This window comes from Oncorhynchus tshawytscha, linkage group LG08, assembly GCF_018296145.1.
Source record: "Oncorhynchus tshawytscha isolate Ot180627B linkage group LG08, Otsh_v2.0, whole genome shotgun sequence".
NCBI classification, from domain to species: domain Eukaryota; kingdom Metazoa; phylum Chordata; class Actinopteri; order Salmoniformes; family Salmonidae; genus Oncorhynchus; species Oncorhynchus tshawytscha.
The window spans coordinates 49918372-49932292 of NC_056436.1; the positions used below are offsets into that span (position 1 = coordinate 49918372).

Sequence of the window (13921 nt, forward strand, 5' to 3'; positions counted from 1 at the left end):
GATATCCACTCCAAACAAATAGCGGGTGAATAGTCACTGAGATGGGGACCAGAGGGTCAATCTCGTTGATGTCAAAGAATGTCTATTTATAGCCCTGGTTGCACCTTGCATTAACATGTGGTTTTCACGATCTGATCAAGATGATCCAATTACTATCTGTTCAAGGTTCTGTGTCTACTCATGGTTTTTAAAATGTCTCTTATCCTTCCACTGTGTGTATTGTGACCAGATTTCCTGGTCCCTCCATGTATGAAAATTATTTGGTAGTCAGCGGTCAAAATCCTTTCCATGCAATAATTCAGAGACAAGATGATTAATAATAATGACAACATCATTCAATTACCAGACATGTCAATCAATCATGTAAAAAGAAGTGAGAAATATCATGAAATATACGTAATCACAATGTTATTACTAAACAATGTGAACATAAATATTAGTCCATCTGTGGTATTGTATCTACTGCATTACGTACGGTGTTATGTAGATCAGAGCATTCAGATCAGAGACCCTCGTCACGTACTTTTCACATTATAAATCAAAAATATACATCCAAACATTGAGAGAAAAAAGTCCAAACTTCCCAAGTCATTGTATCGACAATTACTATATGCCCATAACGATAACATTAATAGTACAAGGGTCCAATTCCTTCAATTATCTTTCAACCAGCTTAAACTTTAACATGAACATTCCCTTTTTCATTTGTTAAATCACAATCACCAATACGGTCACACTTTCCATTGACAGCAATGCAGCAGCACAGTTATCTACGGAGAGAGAATTTTTACAACTGGCTAGAACAGAATACTATTCAGGGGGGAAACAAATCAACTTAAATTGATAGGATTGGTTTACCTAACAACTGCTCCGAAAGACAAAAATAGATAAAAAATAAAAATTAATAGATTTCCTGAAAGGCCTTCTCAATACACACACACACACACACATTCAGGAAATACTGTACACCACTATTTGATTAAAACATCCATTTGTTGTCCATTTCAGAAGGCGGCTTACATTCTCAGCAGCTCCGGGGTAAAACTTCCCCTAGGTACAGATCTATAGTAGGATCGGCTTCCCCTCCCCCAATCCTAACCTTAAAGGGATACTTTGGGATTTTGTCAATGGGAACCTTTATCTACTTCCCCAGAGTCAGATGAACTCAAGGATAGCATTTGTGTGGCTCTGCGTGCGGTTTTGAAGGAAGTTGCTAACTCTAGTTAGCATTGCCTAGCGAAACTACCTCCAACTTTGTTCATACTGGACGCAGAGACCATTGGTGTGGAAAACTCTAAACTGACCCTGACCGGCGTTGAGGGGCAACAGCACAAGTATCCTTCCAGAATCTGTAGACTACGCAAGTGAATATGGATTTGATCTTTCCTTCCCTAAAGTAAATCCCTTCCATGAACTTCACCAGATTGTTGTAAAGTCTACTCCAGATTTTAAAAATAAAAGTGAGAAAAACACTGCAAGGGCCTAGATGGAAACAACTAGTAACTCCCCTACTCACATTTCCAATAAAAAATACACCGGAAAAGAGACTCTTTGTGAAATGAAATCAACAAAAGTATAAACACACTGCTTGGCCCTATACAGTAGCTCTGCAATCCTTACCATTCATTAAATCTGATTATTTCAGTATCATTCTGTTCATATATAAATAAGGCAATAGTAAACATGATGCACTGCCCTCATTTGGGCCAATTGAGATAATGCGTGTTGACTAAACACATTTTCGCTTTGGGCCAATCAGTATAATTTAGTAGATACTGGATCTCTATGGCAAGATACATCATTCACCCAAGTTTCATCAATACAGGGCCAGTGGCAGTCTGAGATATCGCGTCTGACTAACGTATGAATGAAAGGACGGACACAGATCTACAGTCCCCTCTTCATCGTGGGGTACAATTATCTTGGGCATATGAAAAGGCTGAACGACACCGTCAACGTGGTTATACTGTTTCTATACAAGTATACATCACAATTACTCTGCCTTGCATACAACACAAAGCGTAATACAGACTCTCTCCAACCACTATCAGTTTAACACATCACCCAACAGTCAGGCAAGCCAGTCTCACAGACTTATCCCTTTGTGAATCCTGTCCCTTCGAGTTGTCTTGAACTGAAGCACCTGCAATTCTCAACCTCCTTGCCCCACCTCTCACAAACCCCCATAATCCTCTGCTCCATTTGGTGTGAAATTAACGGAATGTGTTGACAGGAGAAAGCGAGAGAGAAAGCAGCTTCAGTCTTGATAATGAGCCTGTCGCAGATGGCTTTGGCCGTGACTCTGTTGCCTGGGGAACAGAACATCTTCCCTGGGAAAGATGGATTGGAAGAGAGGAGGCGAAAGAGTGAGGCATGGAGGCGTGGAAACAATGAAAGCTTTCCTCATCAATGGATCATGACATGGAGCAAGGACACCAAGTTGACAGTGAACGCTAGGAGGACAAATTCAGGAGTTGCATGACTTGCAAGAAGCAGGGCAGGCCTTCTTACACAGGCAAATATCTAACACTGGACACATGCACTTTCCAAAAACAGACAACCTGGGTCTCTTTTCATCAGAAATAGATCCAAGTTAGTTTTTTTTTAACACCTACATACGGGTATGTACATTTAAACAATGGCTTTACTTCATCTTTTTTTTTTTTTGCAGTCTCATTGGTAACTATAAAAAGCGACGTTGTTTCTCGTTGGACAGTCTGCGTGTACGATTTGGAGTGCCCGAGTCGTGAACTGGAGTCTGAGGGTCTTCTCTGTAGATAGACAACCTTACAGTTATAGTCGCATGTGATAGCGCAGCTTCTCGATAAGGCACTGTAACTAGTGTCTACTGTCAGCAGCAATCAGGCCTTCTGTCACACACACACACACACACACACACACACACACAAAGGTTGGGGTTTCCAATACAAATGCAGTCAATTCAGAGGGTACACTTTTTTGTTTGTTTGTTTCTTGGAACATTTATTTCATTTTACTTTCTTGAATTGACTGAATTGAAATGACCCCCAACACTGACACACGCCTACCCAGACACACTCCGGGGACAGTGGCAAAGTGTCCATTTCTAATGCTAGATACAGGAACTCTGAGCGTGTACCCCCTGCAAACGGTCAGCGCAAATGTGGATGTTCAACTATTCCAGAATAACTGGACCTTTTGCTATAACAGTATAAAAATGGAAGGACGGTAGCCCGAGGCGGCACCTTCATCTCAACAAATCTAGTCAGAGATGCTAATTAGGATAGAACTCGACGCAGCAATATCAGTGGAAATCAGGTACTGTCATTTGACTTCCCGGAAGAGACAACATGATGGCTGAGATATTGCCTCCCATGGTATTTGTTTCCTTTCACCACTATGTTCTACTGTTAAAACACACCCTAAAACAAGTTGTCAGGCCTTATATTCTCATTATCCAAACGGCCAACTTTCCCATTAATTGCATAGGGGGCTGTTCGTGTGGTTCAGTCGAGAAGATGAGAACGGTCTAATAGTGTGTATGTGTTAAGAGGGTTTACAACACAAAAGCTAGTATGTTAGAACTGGCCTTTTCACATTTTAAAAAGTCATCATCACGGCTATAAAACAAAAACAAAAGACAGAAAAAGTAGAATTAACAAAATCAGAGCGAGTCCACAGGTAGCCATAAGCCAGAGGTGCCTGGGTACGGGTGCACATTTTAGGACACCCTCAGCCTCACACTACCCGGGGAATATAGTCATCTGCATCCAGTGATATCGCAGTTCGTCCCACAGTTTCACCATTCTCTGTGTTTATCCACGCAATGTTCAGGGGAACGAGAAAGGTGCCGAGCCACCAGCCCCTAATACCCAACCCCACCCTTCTGAAGTGTGAATGTCTATCAAGCAGTCCTGCAGTCACTGAGTTAGGGGAGAGACAGGGTTTGGTGTGGGGCACCAACTCTACATATCTGGTGGAATGAGCAGGGTCAGAGCCCTGCAGTCATTTCCCACTCATTACAGGCAGATAGATGCTTTTCACTCATATAGAGGTTGATTAAAGTGTCTCCTCACAGGTCCAGACAGAGCATTTTAGTGATAAACTGACTTTGGGCGGGGCAAGGAAGGAGTCTCCACCCCCACCACGCAGCTAGAGCGCCTTCTCCTTGGCGATAATGATGGAGGCCTCCACGTCAGTTTCAGGTGAGGCCAGGGGCGGGACTTTGGCGGGAGTGGAAGGCTTCTCCTTCTTGGGGGAGGGGCTTCCTTTCTCTGCGTGGGAGATGGCCGAGTCTGCGATGCTGGACTTGGCGTCGTCAGGGGTGTGCTCGTTGGGGATGAGTGGAGCTGTAGTTTTCTACAGAGGGAACATGAAACAATAGGGAACATGAATCAAGACTAAACTATTGATAGCTGCCCTGTATTTGAATTCAGGGGATGTGAAAAGACAAGATATTGCACCAGTAAAAAAATACTGACAAAGTGAGGCACAAAATGGCTACAGTAGATGGCAACTGTAGACATTGCAATGTACAAAATGGCTATAGTAGGACAGACTAGACACCAGTACAAAATGGCTATAGTAGGACAGACTACACACCAGTACAAAATGGCATCTGTACAGACAAAATGTCTACAGAACTGTGAGCTGCCGAGTACATTAATAGTATCTTTATTTAAAAAAAGGAAAATGGTTTCTGCTCTACAGTACATCGTTCACCCCCTTTGCTCTCCTCCCTCTATGCAATTGATTTAGGCTACATTGTATGCACGTTCACTGTACTAATGCTTCGTGTCTGGCAAGCTGAAACCATTTCAGTGCCAGACAGTAAATTTGCGTGCGTGCGTGCGTGCGTGGGCTTACTGTGGTCTGTGGCACTGGATTGCTCTGGGCGGCAGTGGACGCAGGAACAGGCAAATCATCCTGCGTCAGCCCTCTTCTGTCCAAGACACTGCCAAGGGGAGACAGACAGTTATCAACAACACCCTATTCACCACTGAACAGAAAAGGAGAGAGTGAGAGAGAAATGAGAGAAAGACAAAGGAGGGAGGTAAGGGAGGAGGATAAAGGGAGGCTACATGAGAGAGAGGAATAATATTAGACACTAAGCAAACAAGAAAGTAGTGAGAGTGAGACGAGGGAGGGTCGGAAAGGGCGGGAGGACCAGAGGGTGGCTATAGAGGAGAAGAATAGTAGAGGGAAATTAGCAAGAGGAAGATAAAGAAAGAGAAGTAGCAAGAGAGAAAGAGACCATGAGAGGGAAAAACAATGAAAACCAAAGCAGCAGAGTATTTTCTACACTAGTTAATCCTATGAGCACAGAATTGTGCTCCTTCTGTACAGTACCTGGGGTATGCAGGCCCACATAACACTTCACAGCAGTTCTTGACGATGTTCTTGTGGCTGTAGGGGTTTTGCAGCCGGTTCTTTCCCGACCATGAGCCTTTGATCTGTAAAACACAAAATACAGCCACCCGTAAAAAAAAATCTTGATTAGATCAGTACTGAAACCCCTGAGTCAATCACATTTGTCAGTGATTACAGCTGAGAGTCTTTCTGGGTAAGTTTCTAAGGAGCTTTGCACTCCTGGATAGTACAACATTTACACATGATTTTTTTTTAATTCTTCAAGCTCTGTCAAGTTGATTGTTGATAATTACTAGACTGCCATTTTTAAGTCTAGCCATAGATTTTCATGCCAATTTAAGTCAAAACTAACAAGGCCACTTTGGAACATCTAGTGTATGTTTGGCCTTGAGTTTTAGGTTATTGTCCTGCTGAAAGGTGACTGCCTCCCAGTGTCTGTTGGAAAGAAGACTGAACCAGGTTTTCCTCTAGGATTTTGCTTGTGCTTGGCACCATTCAATTTTTTTTAAGTCTTGAAAAATTCAACAGTCCTTAAACAATTACAAGCATACCAATAACATGATGCAGCCACCACTATGCTTGAAAATATAGATTGGCACTCAGTGATGTGTAGGATTTGCCCCAAACATAATGCTTTCTAATCAGGACAAAATTGAATTGCTTTGCAGTAATACTTTAGTGCCTTATTGCAAACATGATGCATGTTTCGGAATATTTTTTATACAAACGTCCTTTTCACTCCTCATTTGTCTCCTATCACAGCCATTAAACTATGTTTTAAAATCCCTGAGAGGTTTCCTTCCTCTCCGGCAACTGAGTTAGAAAGGACACCTGTATCTTTGTATTGATTGGGTGAATTGATACACCATCCAAAGCTTAATGAATAGCTTCACCATGCTCAAAGGGATATTCAGTGTCTCCTTTACCAATAGAGTTCAGTGTGTCAAATCGGAGCGCCTGTTGTCCAGACCTCTGGCAGTCTCTATGGGGATGCCACAGGGTTAAATTCTCGGAACAACTCTTTTCTCTGTATATGTCAACGATGTCGCTCTTGCTGCGGGTGATTCCCTATTCCACCTCTACTCAGACGGGCCAGATGTATACGTAATGGTGTCTTCTTTGGACAATGTGTTAACAAACCTCCAAACAAGCTTCAATAATGCCATACAACACTCCTTCGTGGCCTCCAACTGCTCTTAAACACTAGTAAAACTAAATGCATGCTTTTCAACCGTTTGCTGCCCACACCCGCCTGCCCGACTAGCTTCACTACTCTGGACGGTTCGGACTTAGAATATGTGGACAACTACATATACAGTGCCTTGCGAAAGTATTCGGCCCCCTTGAACTTTGCGACCTTTTGCCATATTTCAGGCTTCAAACAAAGATATAAAACTGTATTTTTTTTGAAGAATCAACAACAAGTGGGACACAATCATGAAGTGGAACGACATTTATTGGATATTTCAAACTTTTTTAACAAATCAAAAACTGAAAAAGTGGGCGTGCAAAATTATTCTACTTATTATACTTTGTGGTTGCCAAGGTGATAGCTGACTGGAGAACTTGAGTGTTTACATCACCCACCCTGAGTGTATATTTATCTTTCCAGCCATGCCAGCACTCCACTTTGAGCATTTAAAACAGAACCCTGGAGTGAAGCAGCTCCTATCAACTGACACAGGGTCAGGTCTTACTGCATTATGGTTCGGATTAGGGATAGCGTTAATCTGATCCCAGATCTGTGGTAATGTAAAAACTTTAACTCGAGTCCCGACTGTGTAGTCGCTACATTAGACGAGTTGCCTCCTACAACGTGCCAATGTTCCAGCAGGCACGCCTGTACTTAGACAACATCAGTTTAGCATAGAGGAAAGGTGGGACATCCGGCTTTCTTACGCCACCGCCTTATCCGCTTGTTGCCCTAAGCGTAAACACCCCTCAGACACAAAATAGCATCTAGAATATTTTGAATAAGTGCATTTCGCAAGTGGCTAGTTTGTGTCAACCTTGAATAAAAACTACTGCAAAGGTTTGGCCTGCAAACTTTGGCTTCAAATTGCAACGTTCTGTCATGTCTGCCTACAAGCTATGGTAAGACATTTTCATATGCACAATTCCTGTCTGCATTTTAAGCCCCACCTACCCAATCTCATGATTTGTTGGTGAGAGTTGTCTGAGGAGGACCCTTCCTGGATTTATTTGTCCCTTTTTGAAGTTACCAAGAGAATCCCTCATGATTTCTGAGACTACCAGCTGTGTCAATAATCTAAAACATCCTTCCTTCCTCATCTCCATAATCACCCGTGCTGGATAAAAAGAGGAGAGGCAGACAGTTTAAACTGTTGAGACACAGCCCCTGTAATAGGAGTAGTGAATGGTAGAGAATAGATATACTCACATCCTCATTGGTGGTCTGGTTGAGGGAGATAAGATAAGAATGGAAGCCTGTCAGTCCCACTACTGACCACAAGGTGAAGAAGCACACCAACACTTCCAGCACAGTGGGATGGGGTTAAAGAAACAGGACAGAAACAGTAACAGTACTACAAGCGCTAAGTCCACAGGTCAAGGATAGGTCTTTGTCGAACATGCGGTTACTGCAATCACTACTGATTTAGATAATTTTATGTTAAATGCCCCAGGGATGATTCATTTTATAACTTCATATAACATGATGACTCAAACCTGTCTATCTTACAATTATTATGAATGTCTGATTCTTTTAGGTTTAAAAAGTAAACCACAGTGGCCCTGTGGGTCAATAACCAGATGGTATTGTGAACTGTAGATTTATGTGGAACTGAAAGGATATGTTCCAGGTGTGTCTTGTAGTGTCTTCACAAACCCAGAGTCCACCGAACCTGTAGAGAGGAGCACATAGTTAAAGAATGTTCTGTGGAGCATATACAGTGCATTCAGAAAGTATTCAGACCCTTGACTTTTTCCACTGTGATAGTTAGCCTTATTTTCAAATTGATTAAAATTGTTAGTTCCCCCCCCCCATAAATCTACACACAATACTCCATAATGACAAAAATCAGGTTTTTAGGCATTTTTGCAAATGTATTAAAATTAGACATTTTACTCAGTACTTTGTTGAAGCACCTTTGGCAGCTATTACAGCCTCAAGTCTTTTGGGTCTGACACTACAAGCTTAGCACACCTGTATTTGGGGAGTTTCTCCCATTCTTCTCTGCAGATCCTCTCAAGCTCTGTCAGGCTCGATGGGGAGCGTCGCTGCACAGCTATTTTCAAGTCTCTCCAGAGATATTCGATCAGGTTCAAGTCTCTGGCAGGGCCACTCAGACATTCAGGGATTAGTTCTTAGCTGAGTGCTTAGGGTGAGTGCTTAGGGTCGTTGTCCTGTTGGAAGGTAAACCTTCTCCCCAGTCTGAGGTCCTGAGTGCTCTGGAGCTGGTTTTCATCAAGGATCTCTATGTACTTTATTCCCTTCATCTTTGCCTCGATCCTGACTGGTCTCCCAGTACCTGCCGCTGAAAAACATCCACACAGCATGATGCTGCCACCAACATGCTGCACCGTAGGGATGGTGACAGGTTTCCTCCTGACGTGACGCTTGGTAATCAGGCCAAAGAGTTCAATCTTGGTTTCATCAGACCAGAGCATCTTGTTTCTCATGGTCTGAGAGTCTTTAGGTGCCTTTTGCCAAACTCCAAGCCTGCTTTCACGTGCCTTTCACTAAGGAGTGTCTTCCGTCTGGCCACTCTACCATAAAGGCCTAATTGGTGGAAACCTGCAGAGATCGTTGTGCTTCTGGAAGGTTCTCCCATCTCCACAGTGGAACTCCGGAGCTCTGGCAGAGTTACCATTGATTTCTTGCTCACCTCCCTGACCAAGGTCCTTCTCCACCGATTGCGCAGTTTGGCCGGGCGGCCAGCTCTAGGAAGAGTCTTGGTGGTTCCGATTTTCTTCAATTTAAGAATGCAGGCCACTGCGTTCTTGGGGACCTTCAATGCTGCAGAAACTTTTTGATACCCTTCCCCAGATCTGTTCTCTGACATGCACTGTCAAATGTGGGACCTTATATAGACAGGTGTGTGCCTTTCCAATCATGTCCAATCAATTGAATTTACCACAGTTGGACTCCAAAACAAGTTGTAGAAACATCTCAAGGATGATCATTGGAAACCGGATGGACCGAAGCTCAATTTCAAGTCTCATAGCAAAGGGTCTGAATAGTTATGAAAATGATTTTTTTATTTTGATAAATTAGCAAAAATGTCTAAAAACCTGTTTTTGCTCTGTCATTATGCGGTATTGAGTGTATATTGCTGAGGATTTCTTTTTTATTCATTTCATTTTAGAATAACTAAACAAAATGTGAAAAAGTCAAGGGGTCTGAATACTTTCCAAAAGGCACGGTGAAACACACACTCCTAATAAGCTCCAAGACGTACACTTACATATTCCCCTCACTCACTCGACCATTAAAAAAACAAAACTATTCATTAAAATTAGGGATAACATTGACAGTGCGCAGGCTGTGGCTTGAATAAAGATCACAAGCCTGGAGTCAATTATCCTGACTGTAAATGCCCTCTGCTTTTCCCTGCCATCTCGCTGTCTGTAAAGTCCCACGTATAGGAACAGATCAAAGGGAAGTGTGTGAGTGAATGGGTCATCCAGGCAGTTACGCTCCAGTCAAGCCTCAGCTGAACTAGGTCTCTTTTTCATCATATTTAGTCTGCATCCCTCACTCTCTCACTGACCCTTCCCGATCGAATACACTCTCTCAACTGTCAAGAGTCACGGTTTCCACGCACACCTGTGAATCGCCCAAATCTGTAAACACAGCCTTAAAGTACTGCCATGGTCTGAAACTGACCTGAATCTACATTTGCTTTTGTTATTCTATTGTTTTTGTTATTCTATTCTGCTCTGGTCTCGACTGACACCTATGTAGCGAAACTATGAAGGAACAACAGTACTCACGCATCACCACGTGTACGATGGCGAAGGTGAAGATGTAGATGGTAAGCAGGGACAGGGACAGAGTGAACAGGTAGAAGTAGCGGTAGTTTCTCTTGCCCACACAGTTGCCCACCCAGGGGCAGTGATGGTCAAAACGATCTGTGGAAAAGAGGAGCGGGAGGCGGTCAAAGATGGAGAGGAGAGGGAAGAGGTTCAAAATGTACATTTCAACACACACACAAAAACACACTAAGTTCAATTGAACTTGTGGAGGTGTCAATGAGTGCGTTGGATAGACCCTTCCCCAAAGTTCTGCTGGTTAAAAGGTTGAACAAAAATGAAAATAAATTTAAAAATGATTTAGCTGGGTAGTCATTGAAAACTCATTCTGTCAATAACAACCAAGTTCAACAAAGGTAAAGTAGCTATTAGCCAATGTCCTCTGCTTACAATAGGTCCCAATCCCTCAAACACAAGCACGCAGTTGACAGGAAATAAGAGCCATTTCCCTAGAATGCCTTTTTCTCTGATCTAAATATAGTGACCCCTGTTTCTTCATTACACTAGGACCAGAGCCAGAGTGAAGCTATCCAGGGTCAGACAGCTTTACACTTTTCTCCCTGTGGCAGACAACACGTACACATTAAAACATATATGATGGCAGCATGCAGGTGGGGGCACTTCTGCATTGAAGCATATCTGGAATGAGGAAAAACCATCAATATGATTTGTTGATGTACTGTATATATAAAGGAGCCCAGTGTGTATAATCAACTACTAGATATTGTACGACAGGTTCATGGAAAACACCTTCCTTCCAGCTATTAACCACACCCACTAGTTTTACTCAAATGTGTGAAAAATCTATGTTTTTAATTCATTACAATACCGCAACAGACTTGATTGCATTGAAGAAAGGTCATGTATTTTGTTTTGTCCAACTCCTGTGCAAAGACAGATGACCATTAAACCCACAGCCTTTATTGATTCATTGATCATATTGATCCCTTACTGCAGAGTAAAGGGGCCTGAGCCATAAGGAGGCTGGCTGGCTGTCCCAGGCTGCTGTGTCATGCTGGTTGTGTGTGACCAGCATGACACAGCACACGGATTTTGGGGGAGTGGGTAATACACAATAACTGATGTTTAAAGGCCAAATGCATGGTTCAAACATGACTAGCCCAAATACTGTTATTCTGCAAAGCTTGACATGTTCATGCCCACACATGAAAAACTATCCTCAATAAACATTCCAAAGAGTACTTTGTAGAGATCTGGGGAGAATGAATAAAACATGGCAGCATTCCAAATCCCCACTGGAAACCCATTCAGCTGTAGAATGGCCCATCTCCGGATATGGAAATTATCAATAGAGCTTTAGATTAAAACTATTTCCAATAAAAAAATTCTAAAACACTGACAAATAAATGTAGGTAAGTTCAAGGCTTGGGCAAACAAATAAAAACTTGCATCAGCAGAATGTGTCCTTCACACACTGATAAAAATAAGCTAGTTTTCACACAATATCCAGTCTGAGTGAATTGAAATGAATATGTTATTTTCAGACTGAGTCTTCTTTCATGATAAGAACAAGATGAATTGACTGAAGGGAGAAGAGTGCTCTCTCTTACCCACACAGTTGTCACAGATACTGCAGTGTGAGGCGCGAGGCGGTCGGAAGATCTTGCAGGTGTGGCAATACTTCAGTTTGACGATCTGCCCGTTGATTTGGACGTTGCGGATCCGAGGTGGAGGCCGCTGCCCAGCCGGGACGTTCCCATTAGCCGCCTCTGAGACAACAAAAAGGTGGCCATTTGGGATTATACTCAGTTAACAAATGGAGTCATATCTATTCATGTTCATACTGTGTAGTGCAAGTTTCACACGCAGGTTAAGCCTAAATTGCCTTTAAATCAAGAATAATTATAAATAGGCTTCAGACATGTCTTAATCATGGATGATAATCCGCATTTAACAAGTTAGAAGTCATAGATCGACCACAGGAAAATTACATTAAATCAACTAAATATACCAGACTTAACCAGAATTCAAACAATTGACCCAGAGTGCCTCTACCACACACATAATCATATAGTAGAGCATCAATTCTATTGCATTGCCTGTTGCTAGCTCCATCGCCACACTTCAAAGTATTGTATTCAAAGCTTCCAGTCGGGTTTAATATCTACACAGTGAGGCCGTGAGTTTAGAGCCACAATGGCGGTTAAAAATGAAGGGCTTTGGAAGCACACACAAATGTGAATCGTCGAACCTTGAATGTCGCTTCAGCCCAAGGTTCCACACACACACACACACACACACACGCACACACACCGGTCAGTTATTTACCATGATGTTAAAGCATAGCAGGACTGTTGCTTTTTAAAAATGTATTAACCTGGACCTGGGACGATGGGTCTTGTTGTGCCAGGGTATGTAGTCCTGTTTACAGTAACATGAATCGTTTAAAAGGAAAAATCCACTTCTTCCTTTAGAATTTACAGTGTTAAATAACACTTTTTTTGTGTGAACAAATGTTTCATTGTGGGGTTATGACGTTGGTAGCAACATGGGAAATAGCTGTGGGAATCTGTTGCAATGCTCTCTCTATGGGCTGGCTGGCTAGCCAATAACACCAAAGACAATATCCGCATGTAACATGGCTGGTTAACTTACGTCGCCTAAACAAACTGGACTAATCAATTTAGGAGTCGACAATCTCACCATGTTCAACCTGAATATCGATGTGCCTCAGAGTGGAGTCGAACATGCTCAACGGCATAATTTATATACTTTTGAGGAGATGGGAAAACGTTGTCGTGCTACGTCAATGGGCCGCTTGGTGCATTCTGGACGATTCTGGGACAAGGAGCTCTCCCCCTTCAATGTGAGTCTATTGGGCGCTAGCTCAAAACCAACATTAACACGAATTTCGTCAACAATAAGTATAAAACAGATGTGCGATGTGAAATAATGAACTTGCGAGACGCAGCATGACAACGGGAACACGATTGGTCAGTCATGCCTGGTGGGGCGTAACACCTTCCTCTGTTCATTGGATTCCCATCTCATTTCTATAATATCTCTGGGCAAAGGCACCAAGCAAGTCACTAGACTAAAAGAGAGAAAAATATGCTATACCCTACGTTAAATTTAAAAAATGTATCGAGGTAAGAATCACAAAAATATGATAAATTGCTTATTCGAGAGAAGACATCCTCCCGAGTTATGAAAATCGGGCCAGTACTGAAATCTAATACACGTTTCCGATCTAAAAGTCGTATTCCTGTTAACATCCAGTCTGAGCGACTTTATCACGTTGCTACGTCCACTCAGATACACATGAAAACATGAAATGATCCAGGGAATCGATAGATCAAATCAGAAAATATAACATTATAAAACATTCAAAATGGTTGAACCTTTCCTTTATGGTTCATTTGGATAAACGGAATAACATGACTGAATACTGCCAGTAGGAATACCTGCTAGGACAGGTGGACAGCACAACTTGACCCAAAATCAAACATTTACAGTTCGAAAGCATTACCACCTCATAGGCCATACCACTTCCAAAGTCTTTGCATGGTTAAAGCAGAATATAATAAGGATTTTGATACCGCCATTGATGAAAAAA

At 42.3% G+C, this 13921-nt stretch overlaps 1 protein-coding gene across 1 annotated transcript in view; it reads right to left on the reverse strand.

Annotated features, from left to right (window-relative positions):
* Nucleotides 1–313: 313 nt before the first annotated feature.
* Nucleotides 314–13921, reverse strand: part of LOC112256364 (zinc finger DHHC-type palmitoyltransferase 9) — a 42617-nt gene continuing 29009 nt past the window's right edge. The window contains exons 3-9 of the mRNA XM_024429564.2: nucleotides 11916–12074; nucleotides 10306–10443; nucleotides 8165–8213; nucleotides 7751–7853; nucleotides 5329–5432; nucleotides 4846–4933; nucleotides 314–4338 (exon numbers count right to left, since the gene is read on the reverse strand). Coding sequence (XP_024285332.1) covers nucleotides 4132–4338; nucleotides 4846–4933; nucleotides 5329–5432; nucleotides 7751–7853; nucleotides 8165–8213; nucleotides 10306–10443; nucleotides 11916–12074 — 848 coding nt within the window. The 3' untranslated portion in view covers nucleotides 314–4131. The remainder of the gene's footprint in view (nucleotides 4339–4845; nucleotides 4934–5328; nucleotides 5433–7750; nucleotides 7854–8164; nucleotides 8214–10305; nucleotides 10444–11915; nucleotides 12075–13921) is intronic.